Consider the following 20,954-nt stretch of genomic DNA (forward strand, 5'->3'; position numbering starts at 1 on the left):
TCCCAATTACTCCCACTTAAGGACCTTTGGTTGTCTAGCTTATGCCACTGTCCCTATTCCTCAAAGAGACAAGCTACAACTTAGGGCCATTCTATGTGTGTTCCTGGGATATCCCTTTGCTAAAAAGGGATACAAGCTCTACAATCTAAACACTAAGAAATCTTGTCTCTGGAGATGTCATTTTCCATGAAACTTGTTTCCCCTTTGCTATTCCTATTCCTTCTGTTCCTTCCCCTTTAACTTCTCCTCTCTCCTCTTCTGCCATGTATCAGGACCCTATACCTTTTCCTCCTCCAATTCCTCCTTCATCTCCTCCTTCATCTCCTCCTCTCATTCCTCCCTCTTCTCCTGACTCTATTGTCTCTTCACCCAATTCTGATATCCCTCCTCCTATGCATTCTCCTTTCCATCCTTTTCATCAGAATGTGCCTCCTCCTTCATCTCCTAATCCTCCAGCTCTTAGAAAATCCTCCAGGCAGCACACTACTCCTTCTTACTTGAAGGATTATGTTTGCCAACTCCCTTCCTTTTCTGGCTCTTCTTCTGTACCACCTATATTCACTGAACCTTCCAGTTACTCTCAAGCCTCCTCAGTTCCAGCCTGGCAGGATGCCATGAGAAAGGAATTTGATGCCCTGGATGCTAATCACACTTGGGACATTGTACCCTTGCCTTCTGGTAAGAAACCTATAGGTTGCAAGTGGGTTTACAAAATTAAGTACAAAGCTGATGAGAGTGTGGAGAGGTACAAAGCTAGGCTTGTCATTAGGGGGGATACTCAAGTTGAGGGTGTTGACTTCACGGAAACTTTTTCTCCTATCATCAAAATGTCCACTGTTAAATGCCTAATAGCTGTAGCTATCAAGCATGGTTGGTCTCTTTCTCAATTGGATGTGAACAATGTTTTTCTTCATGGTGATCTAGATGATGAAGTCTACATGAAGTTACCACAGGGTTTGACTATTAATGTTCCTTCTAGTTCTGCCCCTCTTGTGTGCAAATTGAGGAAGTCTCTCTATGGTTTAAGATAGGCATCAAGGCAGTGGTACGCCAAGTTGTTCCAAGCTCTCTACTCCAGGGGCTATAATCACTCACTCAATGACTATTCCTTGTTCATCAAGGGTGCTCATGGCAACCTAGTTCTTTTAGCAGTCTATGTCGATGACATCATCATTACTGGGATGATATTGCTGAAATTTTTGCTCTAAAGCATTTCTTGGATGCCCAATTTAAAATCAAGGACTTGGGCTCCTTGCACTATTTTTTGGGTATTGAGGTTTCTTCTGTTCCTGGTGGGGTTCTACTCAACCAGAAGAAGTTTGTTTCTGATTTACTTCAGCAGTTTGAGTGCACTGATGTTTCCCCTATTGTATGTCCTTTAGAGCTCAATTGTAAGTTGCATGCAGATGTTGGTGACCTTTTACCTTTCCCTGATCAGTATAGGAGTCTAGTGGGCAAACTTCTTTTCCTTACTCACACTCGACCTGACATATGCTTTGCTGTACAACACTTGAGTCAATTTTTGAAGAGTCCCCGAGTTCCCCACATGACTGCTGCACTCCACGTGTTGAGATATCTCAAGGGTCTGTTGATTTGGGGTTGTTTTACTCTTCTTCTCCTGATTTTTCTATACATGCATATTCAGACAGTGACTGGGCTACCTGCCCTGACACTCGCAGATCTGTCACAGGGTTTTGTGTTATTTTGAGTGGTTGTCTCATTAGCTGGAAATCCAAAAAGCAACCGGTTGTTTCCCTGTTTTCTGCTGAGGCTGAATACCGGGCTCTAAGTAAAGTTGTGGCTGAGCTCACTTGGTTTTCTAGACTGCTATCTGATTTTGGTCTAACTGTTTCACTTCCTATTTCTATTTTTTGTGATAATCAGGCTGCTTTGCACATTGCCAGAAATCCTATTTTTCATGAACGGACCAAGCATATAGAAGTGGATTGCCATTTTATCCGGACCAAGCTTCATGATTGTGTGATTCACCTTTCTCATGTGTCCACTTCTAATTAGTTGGCTGATGTTCTTACTAAGCCTCTCCCTAGTGCTCTTCATCAACATTTCTTGACCAAGTTGAAGGTGGTTTCCCCCTCCAACTTGGGGAGGGGGGGGGTGTGTGTGTTGAGCTAATGGAGTATTTTGCTTCTAAGCCAAAGCATAAATAGTATTATAGTGTGTTTAGTACTGTAAATATTTATTTAATTTGTACATGTGGGCCATTTTATAGTTCGGCTATTTTTGTAAGTTTTCAGGTTAGTGGGTCAAGGCCCAAACTATAAATAGAATGAACTGCTTCTTGTAAGATCCATCGGGTCATTTTTCTTCTTTCACAGATATACGGAAAGGTTGGTTCTCCCTCAAACACAGACGAAAACCCTAAACAAATTTTCTCATCTTCTACTCATGTCACAATGTTTTCACTTAATAGCAAACTTTGGCGGAGAATGGGCGGAACTTCCACGCCCGCCGATGTCAAGTTTGCCGAATTTTATTTTCTTAGATTCATGGAATCTGAAACAGTGAAATGATATGAGCTTTCACAAAGTGGGGAATCTGAACTGGGGAAGAATCTTAATGGAGAAAATTTGCTAGAACAATCGGATGAGGCTCGTCGGAGTTTCTGTTCACGAGCAACAAGATTCAGAGCATTTTGAAGGACTTCCCATAGTTAAAACGAACTGAAATCTGAGATGTCGGTATCCAAGCAACGGGAAGAGACCTCTCGATCCACGTCTTCATTTGGATTACTTTTTTCTCCCGATTTGTTGGTTGTCGGAGGCGATTTAGAAGAATGCTAGATGTAAGGCTTATGAGTAAATGCGTTTAGCTGCCGACGACGATTCTAGTACTAAGCATGTGTTATGTTTGTTGTGTGTAGGGATTGGTTGTAGGAATGTAATGTATTTGGTTGCCGGCGGTAATTTCTGGTGTTAAGGGTGAAGTTCACCACTTTTTATGTTTAGTTTTGGTATTGTTTAGCCGGATGTCATTTATAGGTCCTTTTTTAGAAGGGTTTAAGGGTATTGGGTCAGGTAAATTTAAAAGAAAAAAATCGATTGGACCAATTCTATCAGATTGCTGTCACGTGGCACCTCCGTTAAGATAGGGGTATTTTTGTTCAATAGTAAGACGGTAGAGATATTTTTGCTTGATTAATATGACGGATGGTAGTTTTAAACAATATTCAATAGTGGAGGGCATTTTTGACCCTTAACGTTGTTTCTAATTTAAATTCTAAAACTCGTTCGCTTATTGTGTATTCCAATAATTTCAGTATCCTATTTAAACATTAACAAACCTTGAATCAGAAAAAGAAAAAAGTCATTTTTAAGTTTCAATTCAAAAAGAGAAAGAATAATATATAAACCAATTTCTTCCCCATAAAAAATACAAATACAAAAGAGTTTCGCGGCTATTACCCCCAAATATTTTCAATCATCTTCTCCCCCATTTTATCTGCCGCAAGTTTATTCAAAATTAACCTAACGAATTTCTCTCATCTGTATCGCAGCTCATGGTTCTGAGATTTGATTGAGAAGCTGAATCAGTTTCAATTGGTAAATCAACTCACTTTTTCTTTCTGTATGATTTTATTTTTCAACGAATTGGTGCAAAAAATAGGGGTTTCAACTATGAATTTCAAAGTTTTGATCTTTTCTTTGTGGGTCTTTCTAGAAGTTTATCAGATCGTCATAATTATTTTCTGTTAGTGTATCTTGTAAATTTGTTGCACAAAATTTATCAATAGGAATTATTGGTAAGCATAATTCCATATATTTGCTGGATTTACTTGGTACATCCAAGTAGGGAATGTTTTTTTAAAATTTTTTTGTGCGGAAGCTCAGAAATTTATATAGAAGATGCTGTTTGAACCTATGGAAACGCATTACAAGTACTTAATACAATTTATATATGTTAATACAAATTATTTCATGCATATCTTTGATAACCATTAAAAGGACCACAGATGTGAGTTTCGAAGGGAAAGAAGTTACTATATGCTAATAAGCCACTTGTTCGCTTATATAAAATCTGCCATCTATTTATATATATTAATCAAGTAACTATGCAATGGATTTTTATTTTGATGAAACTATAGTTTGGTGCTTACATGTTAGAATCATGTATATTACCAATGTATTTTATCACTTTCCTAAACATTTAACTGTCAAAAAATAGAATCTTACATTGTGCTTGCCTGATCCTGCCGAGGTTTCCCAAGATTTTAGGCATGGCTCCAGCAAGAAAATCTAGAAGTGTAAATAAGCGGTTTTCTCCTACAACTGAAATCTCTCCCAGTAAAGATGACAGTGCGAAGAAAAACTTGCGGGTGAGTTTTACTGTACTTTTGTTTGCTCTTGTAATATTACACGAAGAGGCATGTAAGTGAGTACTGTTTTGGTTTTGTTTGCTTTTGGAACATGCACATAGGATGAACTAGTATCTTCTTGGAAATGACAGCATGTTCTTATTCTTTTCTTTTTTTTGTTTTTGTTTTGGGAAGTGGTACTTGTTTATAGCACAGGATGGTGCATGTTACCTTTTCCATAGTGGAAAATTGAAAGAGATAGATAGTGCAAGGAAAAAGATGAATGGCTTTGCCAAGAATGTCAAGAAGTTGCTACAAATGTAGTGAAGTGAAGATATTTCCTGCGTGTTTTTCTTTGAAGGAAAAAGGAAAATTTGGAATGAGAAGATATTTGTTCCTAACTTTCAACTTTCTTTAAAAGATACTGTAGTTCTTTCATCACATTATTTGGATGCAAGTTTGTTATGTGGGAAAGTTTCAAAGCTTTTCCCACAAATTTCCTCTTACTAAACACGGAGAATATGCAGGAAAGTTAAAATTTGCCAGCACTTACCTTTCCTGTTCTTGTCAACCAAATTGTTCTTTAGGAAAGTTGTAATATCTTGAGTTGCAAAGGAGAAATATTTCATGTATTCATTTAGGTTAGTCGTTAAGTATTCTTTGAAGACACGTGGAGGACATTATATAAGCATTTTGACATGGTTCTTTGTTCAAATTGTAGAAGAGGAAGTTGTCCGACATGCTTGGTCCTGAGTGGAGTGAGGAAGACCTGACACGCTTCTATCAAGCATACCGCAAGTATGGTAAAGATTGGAAAAAGGTCAGTTCAAATTCAAAGTCTTTGTTAATTGAAGTTTCTTGGATATCCCCGATAACTTGCATATTTTTGCTGTTGATTGATCTCTGACGCCTTGCCTCTAACACTTATCGCAGGTTGCTGCTGCAGTGAAACCCCGAACTTCAGAAATGGTGGAAGCTCTTTACATGATGAATAGGGTAGGCTGTGAATACAGACAACAAAGTAACATGTGTCCTTATAATTGATTCCTCTTAGCTTATGAAATCATCGTATCTTGATAGCCAATACTTCTCTTCATTTTCTTATCCATCTTCTAAGCTATTTTCCTGCTAATATATAATTGGACTTAAATTCATCTATACTAATAGCATGGTGAGAGAACCCATTTTGTCAGAATCTTGTTCAAACGCTTCATGTTGTTGTGAATATTATTATTCAATATAAGTTATTTGAGGAGAACAATACTCTAATGAATTCAATCCTTTTTACAGTGACATCTGGTTAGGGTTGTCAACTTTTGGGGTTGTATTCATCTGATGTTCAGTTTCTCTTGTTCTTGTAGGCAATCATTTTACATTGCCTGCCTTTGGCCACAGAGCCTTTGTTTCTTTATCTTGCTTTTGGAAATAATTAAGTCTTTCCTATTTCATGGTCATGATTGTTAATATGGTGTTATGTGCTTCACCGCTTGTATCAGAGACGTCTATGGATGTTATGAACATGAGCTGCAGTCTCCTATCTCGATGAGTGCTCTGTACATAATCAGATAGTCAAGTGTGTACTCACGATTTGTTGTTTTCTACTCACCAGCTGCATAGATTTCAAACCTCCAACAGTAGGGTTCCCTGAGTACTGTGAGATTATCACGTAATCAAGCACTTTCATACACATATTTTCTGTTTTATACCTTGTAAAATGCCGCCGCTGTCAAAGGAGAAGGATTGTGTTAAAAAGAAAGTGGATAGTTCCCAGCTTTTGCATGAGGATATCCCATACCAGCTAGGAATAATATGACACTTACATTCTGTTTCTTTTCTTCCTTTAATATGTATGACATTTCTAGTCTGTTGTTAGTAAGAATTTAACACTTTTATCATTGATTGAGTTTCCTTACCGTAACTTACCTATTCTTCTCTCTCTTTCTCTGAAGTTTGGGCAGTCACCAGATTCCATTTCTCTGCTTTTTTTTTTGGTTTTGCGTCTCCTTCTCATCTTAACCAGCTTAGTTCGGTTTTTGGTTCTACTTTATTTTCCTTTTGTGGATCCTGATATGAAACATTGTAATCCTGTGGGTAATTGATATTACTTGAAAGATTTGCACCAGAGCTGGCCCTTAGATTCATAAATCTGCATTGCCAGTTGGTAAAATGATTTGTTCATTTGCCTTTTGATGCATTATTACAGTGAAACAGCCCTCCGTACTCCATCATTGCACTTGAAATAGAAAACTTGTCATTTCCTGGTGAAGATGTCACTTAGAAAGAGTAATCACTTCTCTTGCGGTCATTTTTACGCCTTACATGGTTCTACATCGAAAACATGGAGTGTCATGTTAATCATCATAAAACCATTGTCTATATCAAAAAGATCATCATCATAAATCTTGGTCTTGTGATTTTAGCCAGCAACAAGTCAGAGACAATTTGATGATTGTTTTTGTGGTTATATTATCATAAGATATTAATTTTAGAACAACAAATGACGCTAAGTACTTAATCAACATTGAATATATTGTTAAATCGTACAAAATGGTGATGGAAATCGTTACCTACTTCATTCTACTGTATTTTCAGGCTTATTTATCTCTTCCAGAGGGGACTGCATCTGTGGTTGGGCTGATTGCCATGATGACTGATCACTACTGCAACTTGGTAAGACTTAAAATATGTTGAGTTTGAGCATGGGGAATGTGGTGTGCTTATGTTTTGTTTTATCTGTGCACGCCTCCTCACTCCTTTCCCCATCCACCAGACTTATCTATTGCTTTCTTATTTGTTTTAAGCTGAAGGAGTAGTTTTGCAAATGAGATACTAGAATTTTAGCTTTGTGGCATCCAGTGTGTGGGATTGCTTGAATGCTTCAATTGAAATATGCAGTTTGTCTTGAACAGAGAAGTCTTTGCAAGTTGTTATTAAATAAACATCAGGAAAGGTGATTCTATGCATTAGGTCGTGGCAAAGCATTGTCCTTAATGTTCAGAAGTTCTTTTTTTTTTTTAAAGAAAAGTGATTATCTGCTAAATGTTACTCCATCCCTTATATTTGTTCATGGTTTCTGAGTTCTAGTGTTTAAATTTGTACCTGAGTCTTAGTTTGTATTTTGCTGTTGAAGTAACTTGACTATTGGATGTCAGGCAGCAAGCGACAGTGAGCAAGAAAGTAATGAGGATGCTGGAACGTCTCGAAAACCTCAAAAACGTTCTCGGGGTAAAGTTCAGTCTAATATTTCTAAAGCATCTGAGATGACATCTCCGACATTAGCAGCTAGTCATGGTTGTTTAACTTTGTTGAAGAAGAAGCGTTCAGGAGGTGCGTTGTCCCTTCTACCCCCCCGCAACAAAAAGGGATAAATTAAATTAAATGAAGAATTATTCCTGTGAAAACAAAGAATAGAATATCTCTAAAAATCTTCTGGATGGACCTTGATTAGGACTCTCTTTCTTTTTATTTTTGCATACAGTTTATTGTCACCAGTGCATTGCACTTACATGCAGTAGTAGCTTTTCTTGGGGTTTCATTTTGTTTAGCTGCCTTCCGTTATCACTTATCTAAGGTTTGCGGCTTCTCATGTAATATTATTGATGAAGATTCTCTGGAGTTGCCTTTCAGGAAGCCGGCCTCGTGCTGTTGGGAAAAGAACTCCACGCTTTCCTGTTTCTTTTTCTTGTGGAAATCCCAAGGGTGAAAAGTATTTTTCTCCTAGTAGGCAGAGTTTGAAACTACAGGCAGATGACACTGATGATGATGTGAAGATAGCATTAGTTTTAACAGAAGCTTCACAAAGAGTTGGCTCTCCTCAGGTTTCTCAGACACCGAACCGTAGGACGGACAGCGCTATGTCCTCACCTGTTGAGACAGCTGAAAGAAATGTATTGCTTAACTATCGTTTCTAGTGTGACTTATCTCCATAGACTATATGTACTCAGCACTTCACCTTTTTTATTTTTTCCTTTTTCTTTTTCTCGACTAGTGTGTTAAAATAGGTATGGGAAATGCCAAGCTTCTTAGTAATGAAGTGGACGAAGAAGAGGGAAGCATGGAAGCGGACACTGGAGAGCTTTTGCGGTATAAGAATGATTCGGTGGAAACTGGAACCTTTGGTCGAACAGCACAGAAGGGAAGAAGATCTTATGGTAAAAAGTTGGAAATTGATGATAATGGAGCCAATCATTTTGATGATATCAAAGAGGCATGTAGCGGTACAGAAGAAGGTCAAATATTGGGTGTTGTGAGGGGTAAACTTGAAATGGAGGCCACATATGAAAAGAATTCAAGGACCTCTTTACAAGGCCCTAGAAAGAGGAGCAAAAAAGTTCTTTTCAGCAGAGGTATTACAAAGTTCTGTAGATTACTGCTCTTGAGAACTTTGCCTTTGAATGGTTTAACGGGATTTTGAATATTCCATTTGGTCCTCTTTGATTATTCTATTTTATCTTTTTGCCATTAGCTAAGAGGGGGAATGAGATCCACTTTTGGAAAATAAGGAAAGTCGAATCCCTAATAGGATCTGAACATGCAACCAACTGCCATTAGTTAAGAGGGGAAGAGTGCTGAGCAGTATCGTGAGGTGTTATCATTGCACTAGCCCAACTGGGGGTAATTCTCTTGGAGGGAGAAAATATCACAGTGGCCATTTCTTAAAATCTCGATATAAATGTGTATATTAGATCACATCCTCTGTGTTCTTTAGCAGAGGCTACGTTAACCTCAAATATTATCCCCTTACACCCCTCCTCCCTCTTTTCCTGTCTGGTATAAATCATTCCTCCCCTCGCCCTTCTGGTACTCTTGACATGCCACTAAAATTGAAGGATATAAGTTGTTTACAGAAGCAACAACTCAAGGATTGCTCCACTAATAGACACAACATCCCTCCTGCAATATTTTAACAAGTTCAAAGTGGCCCGGGAACTTCAGAATGTTAAACAAAATAAGAAACAAAAGAGAACATATATAGGTTTCCCAAGTGCTTAACCATCAAACAAAGTTTCCCAAGTCTACCTTCAAAGTATTGGTTCCTTCTGTGCCATAATAATTATTGTAAGCGAAGCTTTCTAGTTGCCATTCGCTGGGACTTCTTCCCTTTTTCCAGCTTTTCACCTTTCAAGGCTTTACTATAGCTGGCATTAGATCAGAACATTACCCCCATAACATTAATATTAGCTAGTTACTTCATCCGTAAAAGGATAGACAGGCAGGAAAAGGCAGAGAAAGGAAGGACTCAGAATTACAAGTTTTGGGCAACTTACATTTGCACAAGTTTGTTATATTTAGAATACTGTTCCTTACTTCTCTGAGTTCTGCTATTTACTGCAAAGTAGCATGCTGTTTTTGAAAAGTAATTGACTGCAAACCTGTTATTATGCGATAGAAACTGTTATATATCTTGGTACATTGAGCCAAATTAGAAGATGTATCTGCTAATTTGCTTTTTCCTTCATGTAGACGAAAGCACCGCTTTTGATGCTCTACAAACGTTGGCTGATTTGTCTCTGATGATGCCAACAGCAGAAAATGAAGATGGTAAGGACATAAAATTCTGTTTCTATAGATCTTTGTATGGAGGCTTGCTTGTTTGGCAACTGCAGATATGCTAGGTGTTGATAGTATCTCTCTGTCTCCCCCTTTCACATTCTGTCTTAGCCTAACCTTTTAGCAACTTTGACCTTTATGATTTCAGGTATTCTGTCCTGTTATTTCAAACTTTAGAGCTTTGAATTTGCTTTTTTACTTTGATATCAGATGTACTATTGCTTGAAAGGAAACAATGTATTAAATTTGTCTGATCTGATGGACTTGTTAACTTTTATGAGTCTGTGATGTAAACACAAGTCCAGTTTTTGTCATTTTCTGCAGTATTACCTTAATACTGAATATCAATAAAACTTTACCTTATATGAAAAAATAAAAATTTGTACTTAGATATCATTTTTTTCTGCGAATTATTTACAGAAAAGGTAACTTCAACTTAATCGAAGTTAGTTTGTTTAAGCACAATGATTTCTATTTAGCTTATCTTTTGTGCATTGGCTTCAGGACTGTATTATGCTTTGATCTGTCTTAAATACTCGTCTTGGCTGCCTGTCTATTCATGTATTAGTGTCTAGTGAAAAATTATAATCTGTGAAAGAAAAAGTATCAGAAGATAAAGAAGAGAAAGAATAGGAAGAAGGAAGGGGGAGAAACACAGAAAATATTGAAAAAGGTGATGTTTTCCCTAGTTTTAGAGGAGTGGGGCCCATTTTAAATTTGTCAAAGCTCATTTCACACACTCAATACAAGTGAGAAACACGTCTGGTCCATGTCAGTAAAGCATGTCTAATCGGCAGAGTTTTTGAGTAACATAAGGCGTTCAATAGGTACCACGCAAGGATGAGGTGCCATAATGGAATTTCAAACCAAGTTTAAGGGGCCGTCTATGTATTTGGCCTTTTAAATTGTTCTTTCCTTCACTATTTCTTTCTTTTTCTTTCCCAATTGAAGCTTTGGATATGCGACTGCCCTGTATCTTCATCAGTTCACGTATTTCCATTTGATTTTTCAGTTGTTATTCCCTGTATTAACTAAGAGTGTATCAGATTAACCTTTTCTTTTTCTTTTTTCAGAGTCCATGATCCAGTTCAATGATGAAATTGATGATCATGTTGATGAATCTGGCTCCTTGGAGGCCGTGCCTGCAAACAGACAAAGAGACAAACGTGGATCTGGGGGGGTTAGATCTAGATGGAGTCAACCTTTATCAAAGTTTGAAGTTGTTTCCGCTACAAAATCAAAGCATGGTAAAGTTACATCTACTGATGTTACTGCTGTTCCCGAACCAAAGCAGGCGAGGAGGGCACATAAAGCAATGTCGTCTAAGGTATTTGGAGACAGCTTTGCATCCCTGCTCAATATTCTGATTTGTTGAATGATATGTAACCCTTCTGAGAATAATCTTGCAGGCTCGAAAAACTGAAGGTCATGTTAACAATAATGTTACTGGATCTGAGGAAGCTGAGGTGATTTCTTATTTTTGTCCATTTCAAGTGATTGTTTAGAGGTTTAGACAGATGTTTGAGCCATTCCTTTAAACATTTTGCCAGGTTGGCTACCTTAATCAGCTGCACTAAACTAGTTTCACGTGGTTTTTTCTCCTATAGGCAAAAGAAGCATCAAAGAAGTCAACCAATAAGGGTAAAAGATCCTATCAGAGTGCATCCCCGAAATTAATCAAAGATCAAGAGCCTTCATCATGTGCAGATCCAAGAACAGAACGAAGTGATTCAGCTCAATCAACTGCAGAGATCCCTGTGGCAAACCAGGTTAACTTACCTACTAAAGTTAGAAGCAGGCGTAAGATGGACCTGAAAAAACCTCAAAGACAAAAAGATTTGAAAATTCCTGATAAAAGTTTGGATGATACTAGTGCTTCCTTCACTGCACTTCATGACAGAGCATTCAGTCTTAAGGTTGGTTATGCACCTTTGGCCATGTTGCAGCGCTTTCTCGTGATATGAGCACTAGTTAACTTGCATACATTGCATGCAGGAAAAGATTTCCAATTGCCTTTCTAACCATCAGGTACGAAGATGGTGTACGTATGAGTGGTTCTACAGTGCAATTGACTACCCTTGGTTTGCCAAAAGGGATTTTGTGGAGTACCTGAATCATGTTGGATTGGGACATGTTCCAAGGTTAACTCGTGTTGAATGGGGTGTCATAAGAAGGTATGCTTCTCAACTTTCCTGCAAATTGGAAGTCACTCTATTCCCTGAGCAAGTTCTGAACATTAAGCTTGTTTTTTTTATGTTAATGATGGTCCATTCAATCCGCAACTTGATTTAGTTCTCTCGGAAAACCACGGCGATTCTCTGAGCAATTTCTGAATGAAGAAAAGGAGAAGCTTAATCAATACCGGGAATCTGTCAGAACACATTACACTGAACTTCGTGAAGGTACCAGGGAAGGACTACCCACAGATCTTGCAAGGCCATTGTCAGTTGGGCAACGTGTCATTGCAATCCATCCAAAAACAAGAGAGATTCATGATGGAAGTGTACTGACAGTTGATCGCTCAAGATGTCGTGTTCAGTTTGACCGACCTGAGCTCGGGGTTGAATTTGTCATGGTAATTCATTAGTATGTCTTAATATATGCTCATGTGATATTCTGGTATGTTAAACTTTAGTTTTTCTTAGGTCACCTTAAATTGGAGAAGATTAGAAATAATTATGATGGTGTGAGTAGTAGACGCAATGGATGGATGCGAGGAGGTCGCTTTAGATGGTTTGACCTTGTCCTGCATAGACCCCTATATGCACCTGTCCCTATAAGCTCTCAAAATCAATATCGATTTATCCAAATAATAGAACACAATGGAATCAAAGGATCCATATAGGCGATGCCAACTAGTTGGGATAGGTTTAGTTTTATCACACTTCCAGTAGGTCCAGAGTTTGACAATAGGTCTACTGTGGTTAGAGATTATATGTCCATATAAGGTTACCTGAGACTTAAAGAATCTTTAGTCTTGAAAACCCCTTATTTGCCTTTTCTAAGACTCATATTTAGTATCAGAATGAAGTGTGCTTGATTAGAGCAGACATATATAGAGGATTCATATAGCCAATTTCAGCTAGTTTGGGATTTAAGAGCTATCTCATAATGTTGGAGAATAGAATTATTAGGTTACATGAAGAGGTCCCAAATATCTGCACTCACACTGTGATGCCATCTCTGTAATTTTTCTTTAAATTTTTTTCTAGAAAAAATATCTTTCTTCTGAGGATACTTCTGAAAGCAAGATAAAGAAAAAGATATAACTAAAATTAAATGGATCACTGAACCAAGCTGAAGTATTGAACTCATGCGTCTAACCTTTTTTATCTGTTGGAAGACAAAGCTTATGTTTCCTTGTAACTGGCTTCTGTACTTGGTTCATAACAGGTTGTGTGTATGAGTTAGTAATCAGTACCTGTGAAAAAGATCGGCATTTTAGTTTTTTGTGTTCTGGTTCTCCAGTGGTTGCTTTCTTGCTTTCTGGACCTGATAAATTGTTGAAACATTTGCTCTGGCAGGACATTGACTGTATGCCTCTAAATCCATTTGAAAACATGCCCACACTACTTACAAGGCGTGCAGATGCTGTTGACAAGTTTTTTGAGAGTTTTAATGAGCTCAAGGTGAACGCACGAGCAAATGAGTATATGAAATTTCCGGCCTGTGACAACATGGAGAATGGAAATGTTTTCTCTCATTTCTCCCCACCAAGTCATCCTATCAGTGATCTCCTAAAGCAGACAAAGGTCAGTGGTTCTCCTCATACTCTCTTAGATACCTTTTATATTTCGTATTTTTCGGATTCAAAGATTCTCAAGCACCCTGGTTTAAAAACTGAGAAACTCTCCTGCATGGCCATAGTTTTGTCCAAACTATTGATTCTTTTCAAGACATCATATTAAACAAGATTTTGCAATCTGTCGCATCCAATTCCCAACCAAAATAATTATGACCTCCCCGAGCATTTTCCGCCTTTTGCTGTAACTTGGGAGAACATTAGTGAATAATTACTTATCAGGGGAAAATACCTTAAGGCCTCATTTGTTTTTTTAAAATATTAAGACGTCTGAATCTGAATACATCTCTGAATATCGAAATGTGTATTAAGATTAAGATATTTGGATCTGGATACACATCTGGATATTAAGATGTGTATTAAGATCTGAATACTAAATGATAAAGACTGTTTGCCTTTTTACCATCTGAATATATAAAATTTATCTTTATTTAAAAATTAATAAATATAAAATTCATATAAAATACTAATTAATCTAATATTCTATCAATAAAATATATATCGTTTTTAAAATATGGTAGTTGGTGGTGGTGATAGCTAAAGGAGGTGCTTGTGAATGCCGACTAGAGGTGGTGGTGGTTTTGGTTGATGGTGGTAGTTCTAGGTAGTAGCTAGTGGTGATTGGTAGCGATGGCGACTATGGTTGATGATGGTGGGTGGTGGGTGGTGGGTGGTGGGTGGTGATAGTTAATAATAGTGGGTGGTAGTGGTGGTTGTGGTTGTGGTTGTGATTGAGGAAGGTGATGATTGTGGTAGTTTATAATGGTGGGCAGTGCCGGCTATGATTGTTGATGGTGATGGGATGGTTGGTTGTAGTAGTTGAAGTGGGTGAGTGTGTGGTTGTGGTTGAGGATGATGGTAGTGGGGGTGGTGGTAATGGTGGCGGCTATGTATGGTGGTGGGTGGTGGTGAGTGGTGGTGGATGGTGGTAGTAGTGGCGGCTATGATTGAGTATGGTGGTGGTGGTGGTGGTGGTGGATGGTGGTAGTGGTGGCGGCTATGGTCAAGTATGGTGTAGTGGTGGTGGTTGAGTATGGTGGTGGTGGTGGTAGTTGATAATGGAAGGCGGTGACGGCAGTTAGTAATGAATGTGGATGCGCATCTTAATGAAATTAAGTCTATGTTATAGATCTTAATCATACATACCTATTCAGACCCATTAAATGGTTGTGAAGTAAAAAAACAAACACACTTAATGATTAAGATCTGAATGATTAAGATTCAGACTTTAAAAGCAAATGCACTTAATGTCTGAGATCTGAATGATCAAGATTCAGACCTCCATTAAGTGCAAACAAATGAGGCCTAAGTGAAGGATTGACTCTTTCCGTACAAAATCTAACAAATTTTTTGTAAGAGCTATGAACTTAGATTAGTAGGTGCAATGAAGCAGGGTATGGTTGTATCTATGCTCATCCCTGGAAGCAGTTGCCTTTTGATTCTTCTAGCTTATGGAGTGTTTTGTAATCTATGTACTGTGTTTTCTGTTTTGGCTTGTACCTTTAAGTGGGTGAAGTCCTAGTAGAGATTCCACTTAAAGCCTAGCTTGAATTATTAAGATTGGCTGACGTAGCCTTTGGTCAAACAAACTAATGTGAGAGAACTTTACTCATCCGATTCCTAATCAAAATTATGTCATGTTGGGGTCGGATGGGGCGGGGAAAACAATTATGTCGTGTTTCCTTTTTAAGTTTATGCCCTGTGAGATGCTTCTTTCCTCATGCAGTTATTCCTCTTCTCCAAATCTCCCCTTCAAGATTTTTATATCACATACTTCAGTATTCAATCAATGCATCTATGTACTTCTGTCCAAAATAGATGTTTGTATTTGTTTTTGGTGAATGGAAAACTGCAGGATCAAATGTAACATTATAGTTTGTAAGAAAGAGAAAAAGGTTAAAAGCAGGAAGAATACAGGCAACTGTCATTTAACTTTTCGTACCTCATTATATAGTATTTTTTCAAATTAACTATTCTAAGTTGACTTTTAGGGGTTAAAATTATGACATTTAGCCGTCAAACTATTCTTAGTTGAACTTAGGTTTTTAACCAAAAAAACTTGCTCCCTCCGTTCCAATTTATGTGAATCTGTTTGACTGGGCACAGAGTTTAAGAAAAAATGAAGACTTTTAGAATTTGTGGTCCTAACCAAGTCAAAAAGGGGTCCAGAATATTTATGTGGTTATAAAAGCTTCTCATTAAGGGTAGAATTGGAAGTTTAAGCTAATTTTTTTTTTCAAATTTAGAAAGGGGTCATTCCTTTTGGAACGGACCAAAAAGGAAATAGGTTCACGTAAACTTGAACAAAGGGAGTATTTGATAGTATTTCTATTTTAATTCAATGATTACCTGCCCTTGTTTTCCTAAATCTTTGTTAATTGAGGCGAAAACCCACACAAAAGTAGGCCACGTAACAGAAATTGTGCATTTCTAAGCCTTTTGATTTAGTTGAACCTTAATTCTGTTTACCTGAGAATGGAAACCGACACTGAACTTGGGAGTTAGTAGATCTCATGATTACCAACTGTACTCCCGATCTCAAAATCTCTGTAGTACTTTATTAATATTTACCTTGAGTAGTCCCTTTAGGGCTCGTTTGGGTTAATTCTTCATTATTCTCGAGATTAAATTTGAGATGAGTTTATCCCATGTTTGGTTGGGATAAAATTGTTGTATAATTTAGTCCTGGGATTAGTTATCCCCGGATTGTAGTGTTATTTTATCCCCGGATTGTAGTGTTATTTTTATCCTTATGGGAGGGTGAGATAACAATCCCAGGATATCTAATCCCGGGATAATTAATCTTGGGACAACTTGTTTCCCAATCAAACGACCCCTTAGAGTTTTGATTGTAACTCCCTTGTATTGTTTTCACATAATTAAGAAGAGTGGGTAGTTTTTTATGCTTCTCACTTGTCCTTCCACATAATATATGAGTACGTTGATGGTTAGGTGGCTTCAGCAGAAGTGGATATGCAATCTAGATCTGGAGTCGTGGAAACTGCCACATATCAATCGACAGCATATTCAAAGTCTTCTGGGGTCGCTCAGATTCAAGCAAAGGAAGCTGATGTTCAAGCTCTTGCTGAGTTGGCCCGTGCCCTAGACAAAAAGGTTACAAAACTTAAATTTATTTTTTACTTAATGAATGAAAGCTAGATATCTCTCTCTAGCTATATATATAGATATAAAAACACAACAACAACAACAACAACCCAGTAAAATCCCACAAGTGGGGTTTGGGGAGGTCACCCGGGGTAGAGAGGCTGTTTCCGATATATATATATATGCTTGTATCTTTGTCTGCTTATGTAAGTGTTGTGGACCTAAAGAAGCATATTTACTCTCCAACTTAAGCTTTTAAATGAGGTGGTCACATAATTTAACATATAAGCATAACAAGAGATTCGAGGCTCAGTATCACTCAAAGTCAAAAGTATTTCCATGTGGTTAGCTCAAGTAGACGAATCAAGCCTGCATGTCAGGGAGCATGTTGCAAACCTATAATAAATAAATGTTTGTGTTTCCTTTCTAGAAGTTAAAGTTAAAGCTATTAGATGAGATGGTCGCACAATTCAGCAGTAAGTTTTCTTTTTATTTAACCAATAAAATACCTTTATGAATAAAACTTGTTGAAGTTCATGTTCAAAATACCAATATAAGCTAATAAGGGAGAATAGCTTTCTTTATTGAATCTGAAATGGTTTACTTACGTAAAAAGAAGAAGAAGAAGATTTGTTGAAGGGGTAAGCTTTCATTCACTGGCCGGTTAAAGCTCTATTTACTTTTTAAACGAAGGCTGAAGAAGTTTTGTAGAACTTATTATGGGCATATGTACATCTAAAAATTGAATCTAAAATTGTAGAAGTATTCATTAAGCTTGTATTTGGTGTTAAGAAAAGATGCGTTTACTTTTTTGTTTAGGATGGATGGGGAATATCTAAGATAGAGGTGAGCTAGTTTGAGCAGTTGCTGCTACCATATTGATGACTAGTTTCTTCTATTTTAGAGCTGTACTGCTTCTCGTATTTTATTTTTAAGTTCACTGTTAAGTAGTTGGCTGTTCTTGTATTTCAATGTATGTCTTAAGGAATTTGTGTCAGTAGATGCATTTTTCTAGTTGATCTTAGATATACAAAAGGCAAGCATATTTTGTGCCAGATGTGCAGCGAGCTCATGACATTTGGTTGAACGTGTAGGAAGCAGTGGTTTCAGAGTTGAGGCGCATGAATGATGATGTGTTGGAAAACCAAAAGAGCAATGATTGTTCTCTTAAGGACTCAGAGCCTTTCAAGAAGCAATATGCTGCCATGCTAATACAGTTAAATGAGGTCAATGAGGAGGTCTGTCTATCCTCATATTAGAATTTGAAATTTTGAAAGTGCACAAAGTTTCCTATAGTATTCATTTGTTTTGGCAGGTTTCTTCTGCTCTATATCGCTTGAGACAGCGGAATACCTATCAGGGAAGCATTCCACTCGCATTCCCAAGGCCAGTTCCAAATTTTGCTGTTCCTAGTACGTTGAGCACTTTTGATCGTTGTACAAGTCAGCCGCAAGAATCAGGGTTCCTTGTCAATGAGATAATAGAAAGTTCAAAAATCAAAGCCCGGACTATGGTAGATGCAGCAGTGCAGGTATACATTCATTCAACTTTTATTTCTGTTCGAATTCTTTCTAAGAGGATTGGTTGTGTGACCCAAATCGGTTATAAGATAATGTTTGAAACAATTCGAAAGTGGGTTATGATTAAGCATACCATGTCAATATTTATTAGTTTCTTCAGAAACCTCATTCACATGGTTGCCAGGTCGATTTATTCCTGAATCCACCTCAGCAGATTGGCAAATATTCGAACGTGTTTCTTCAAAAGATGCAATTGTCCATTTGCTCTTCAGTAATAGCATTTACAACATAACAAACTGCACAAATAGTAATAATGCTGTTTATTGTTTAATCAGTATAAATGAAATTTCATGGAAGTACCTGTTTTTGTCCCTCTTTTATCTGAGTGAGAGGAGAAACTTCTTTACAAGGCACTAATTCCTGGGTTTTACCTATATGCTCTTTAGGGCTTTGGTGTCCTCAATATTTCTTAATATGGTTTTGCATAACTGCACATTCTCTGGATCTCTAATACTTATCCTGTTACCAGGTGATTTCTGCTTTAGCATTTTTAAAATAAAATAATTCTTTGTTGGAGGCTTCTTAGAACTTTTGGGCCCTTTGACTCCATTGAAAAATTATAGTATATACTTTTGCATAAAGGTTGTAATTTTTTCATTTCGATATATAACCGAATCAAAATTCTTCGAGAAATACATCAGGAATGAAAGTTTAGAGACAAAAATTGGACGTGTAGTAACTTCTTTGAAACACTCTTTTGAAAGCTATCGATATTAAGTTCATTTAAAACCTTTCTAGTTTCTAACTAAGTTAAATAATATGACAACCTGTAATCTGTTTGGATTTGATTTTATCAATTCAATACCACCAGAGTCTTGCGTCACTGGAAAATTTATGATCGTGCATTGCATCCTACCTTTTCTTTATGTTTCTTCAGTCATGTTTGTGACCTTGTCATTATCTTCTGCATGTTGCTGTAGATTCTCTTTGGTACTGATTAACTTGTCTGTGTAGGCGATGCTTTCACTTACTGATAGAGACAACACCACTGAAAAGATTGAGGAGGCTATTGGTTATGTGAATGATCGGATTCCACTAGATGATTCTTGCATGCCAACTGTGAGATCTTTTACCAGCTCATGTTCGCTTAGTGGCTATTTTGCTTCTCCTATCAATTGACTTTTAGTGCATTGATCTGTTGCAGCAACCTACTGATCCTAAGTCAAAGAATATGTCAGATAAAAATGAAGCAGAAGTTCCTTCAGAACTTATTACTAAATGCGTCGCTACTTTGCTTATGATTCAGGTAAATACGATTTTTTCTGTTTCTTTGGGCTGGCTTTTATCATAAGAGTATTGCTTTAGAACGTAGGGGATGGAAATTACCTTTGCTTGGATTACCTTTCACTTTCTGTCCTTTACTGGACTTTGGATTTCCATGTTGGGTTGCCTCTTTTTTCCATTGACGTAAGATGTTCCTCAGAGAGATGCTTCTTGTGCTTCTCAAGTTGGATTACAAAATTATTTTTATCAAGCTAAGTCGACTATGTGTTGTGATTTTGGATCACTGAAAAATAACGGGAGGAGAGACTCAATAAAGATCAATGGATGAAGGGGCAATTCCTCTTCCCTCACCAAGTTTTATTCCATAAAGATTGCTAGATAGCCTTGGAGGAGGATATGTTAGAAATTAGAAGGAAAAGGAAAAGGTCTATAGTCTCTCGCTGTTGCTTAAACATGATCTCTAGTATAATAAAAACATTGATATAACCTGCATTTTGTTAAGTCTCACGTCAATATGTTAGAGATGTATATTTCTTGCTAGTTAAGTCCGAAGAAAAAATTGACCAAAGTGTTTTATGGAAGAATATGACATGATATCTCCTAAAGCCATACTTCACTTTGCTTATTCAGTTCATAGCTCTGGTGTTCCCATCATTATGCTTGACATAACTTGATTATATGTTGTACACGATTGCAGAAGTGTTCGGAGCGACAGTTCCCACCAGCTGATGTAGCAAAAGTACTGGATTCCGCTGTAGCAAGCTTACAACCCTGTTGCTCACAGAACTTTCCAATCTATGCGGAAATACAGCAGTGCATGGGAATAATCAGAAACCAAATTCTGGCATTAGTACCGATGTAGACCATGTATTATCAACACTTATTTTCTTGGCTCTTGTAAATTCACCATGTAGATAACTAGCCTTATTCATGGTTCAGCTCTCAAATCAATGCAAACTCACTTTTTTGCTGCCACTTCCCATTGTTCTTCAATGGTGATTTCTATATTTTTTTTCCTCATAATGGAGGCTAGTCTTTACTTGATCAGTTTCCACTATAACTAGTCTAATGGTGGCTTTGCTGAACCTGTAGCTACACCTGCTAATTGGCTTGGAAGTTTAGAGGCATGAAATAATAGAAATTTTAGATTATTCTTATATTTCATGTTCTTGCATCAAAATGTGTTTTACATCCTTCATTGCATGATACCTTGTCCAATTCCCTAGGTGAAAAATGGTTTTATTTTATATGAGCTTCCAAATAAAAGATGCTTCTTGACATAAAACTGTGTACTACCCTCAGCAGAATTCCAAGGGTATATCATTCAAGTTGAGTTGAAGTTTCTTCCAAGTGACAACAAATTTGGGATATATGTTTACTC

At 37.4% G+C, this 20,954-nt stretch overlaps 1 protein-coding gene across 1 annotated transcript; it reads left to right on the forward strand.

Moving 5' to 3' along the window:
* LOC109234166 (protein ALWAYS EARLY 3) lies at positions 3,365-20,730 on the forward strand. Its single transcript, XM_019400037.1, has 21 exons — positions 3,365-3,560; positions 4,226-4,333; positions 5,034-5,132; positions 5,246-5,308; positions 6,905-6,982; positions 7,465-7,639; positions 7,940-8,199; positions 8,301-8,658; positions 9,776-9,853; positions 10,936-11,189; positions 11,272-11,328; positions 11,470-11,778; positions 11,858-12,036; positions 12,155-12,437; positions 13,387-13,614; positions 16,617-16,778; positions 17,864-18,007; positions 18,085-18,300; positions 19,304-19,408; positions 19,494-19,595; positions 20,271-20,730. The coding sequence occupies exons 2-21, from the start codon at positions 4,235-4,237 to the stop codon at positions 20,433-20,435; spliced, it is 3,414 nt and encodes a 1,137-aa protein (XP_019255582.1). The 5' UTR covers positions 3,365-3,560; positions 4,226-4,234; the 3' UTR covers positions 20,436-20,730.

Source organism: Nicotiana attenuata, chromosome 11, assembly GCF_001879085.1.
Source record: "Nicotiana attenuata strain UT chromosome 11, NIATTr2, whole genome shotgun sequence".
NCBI classification, from domain to species: Eukaryota; Viridiplantae; Streptophyta; class Magnoliopsida; order Solanales; family Solanaceae; genus Nicotiana; species Nicotiana attenuata.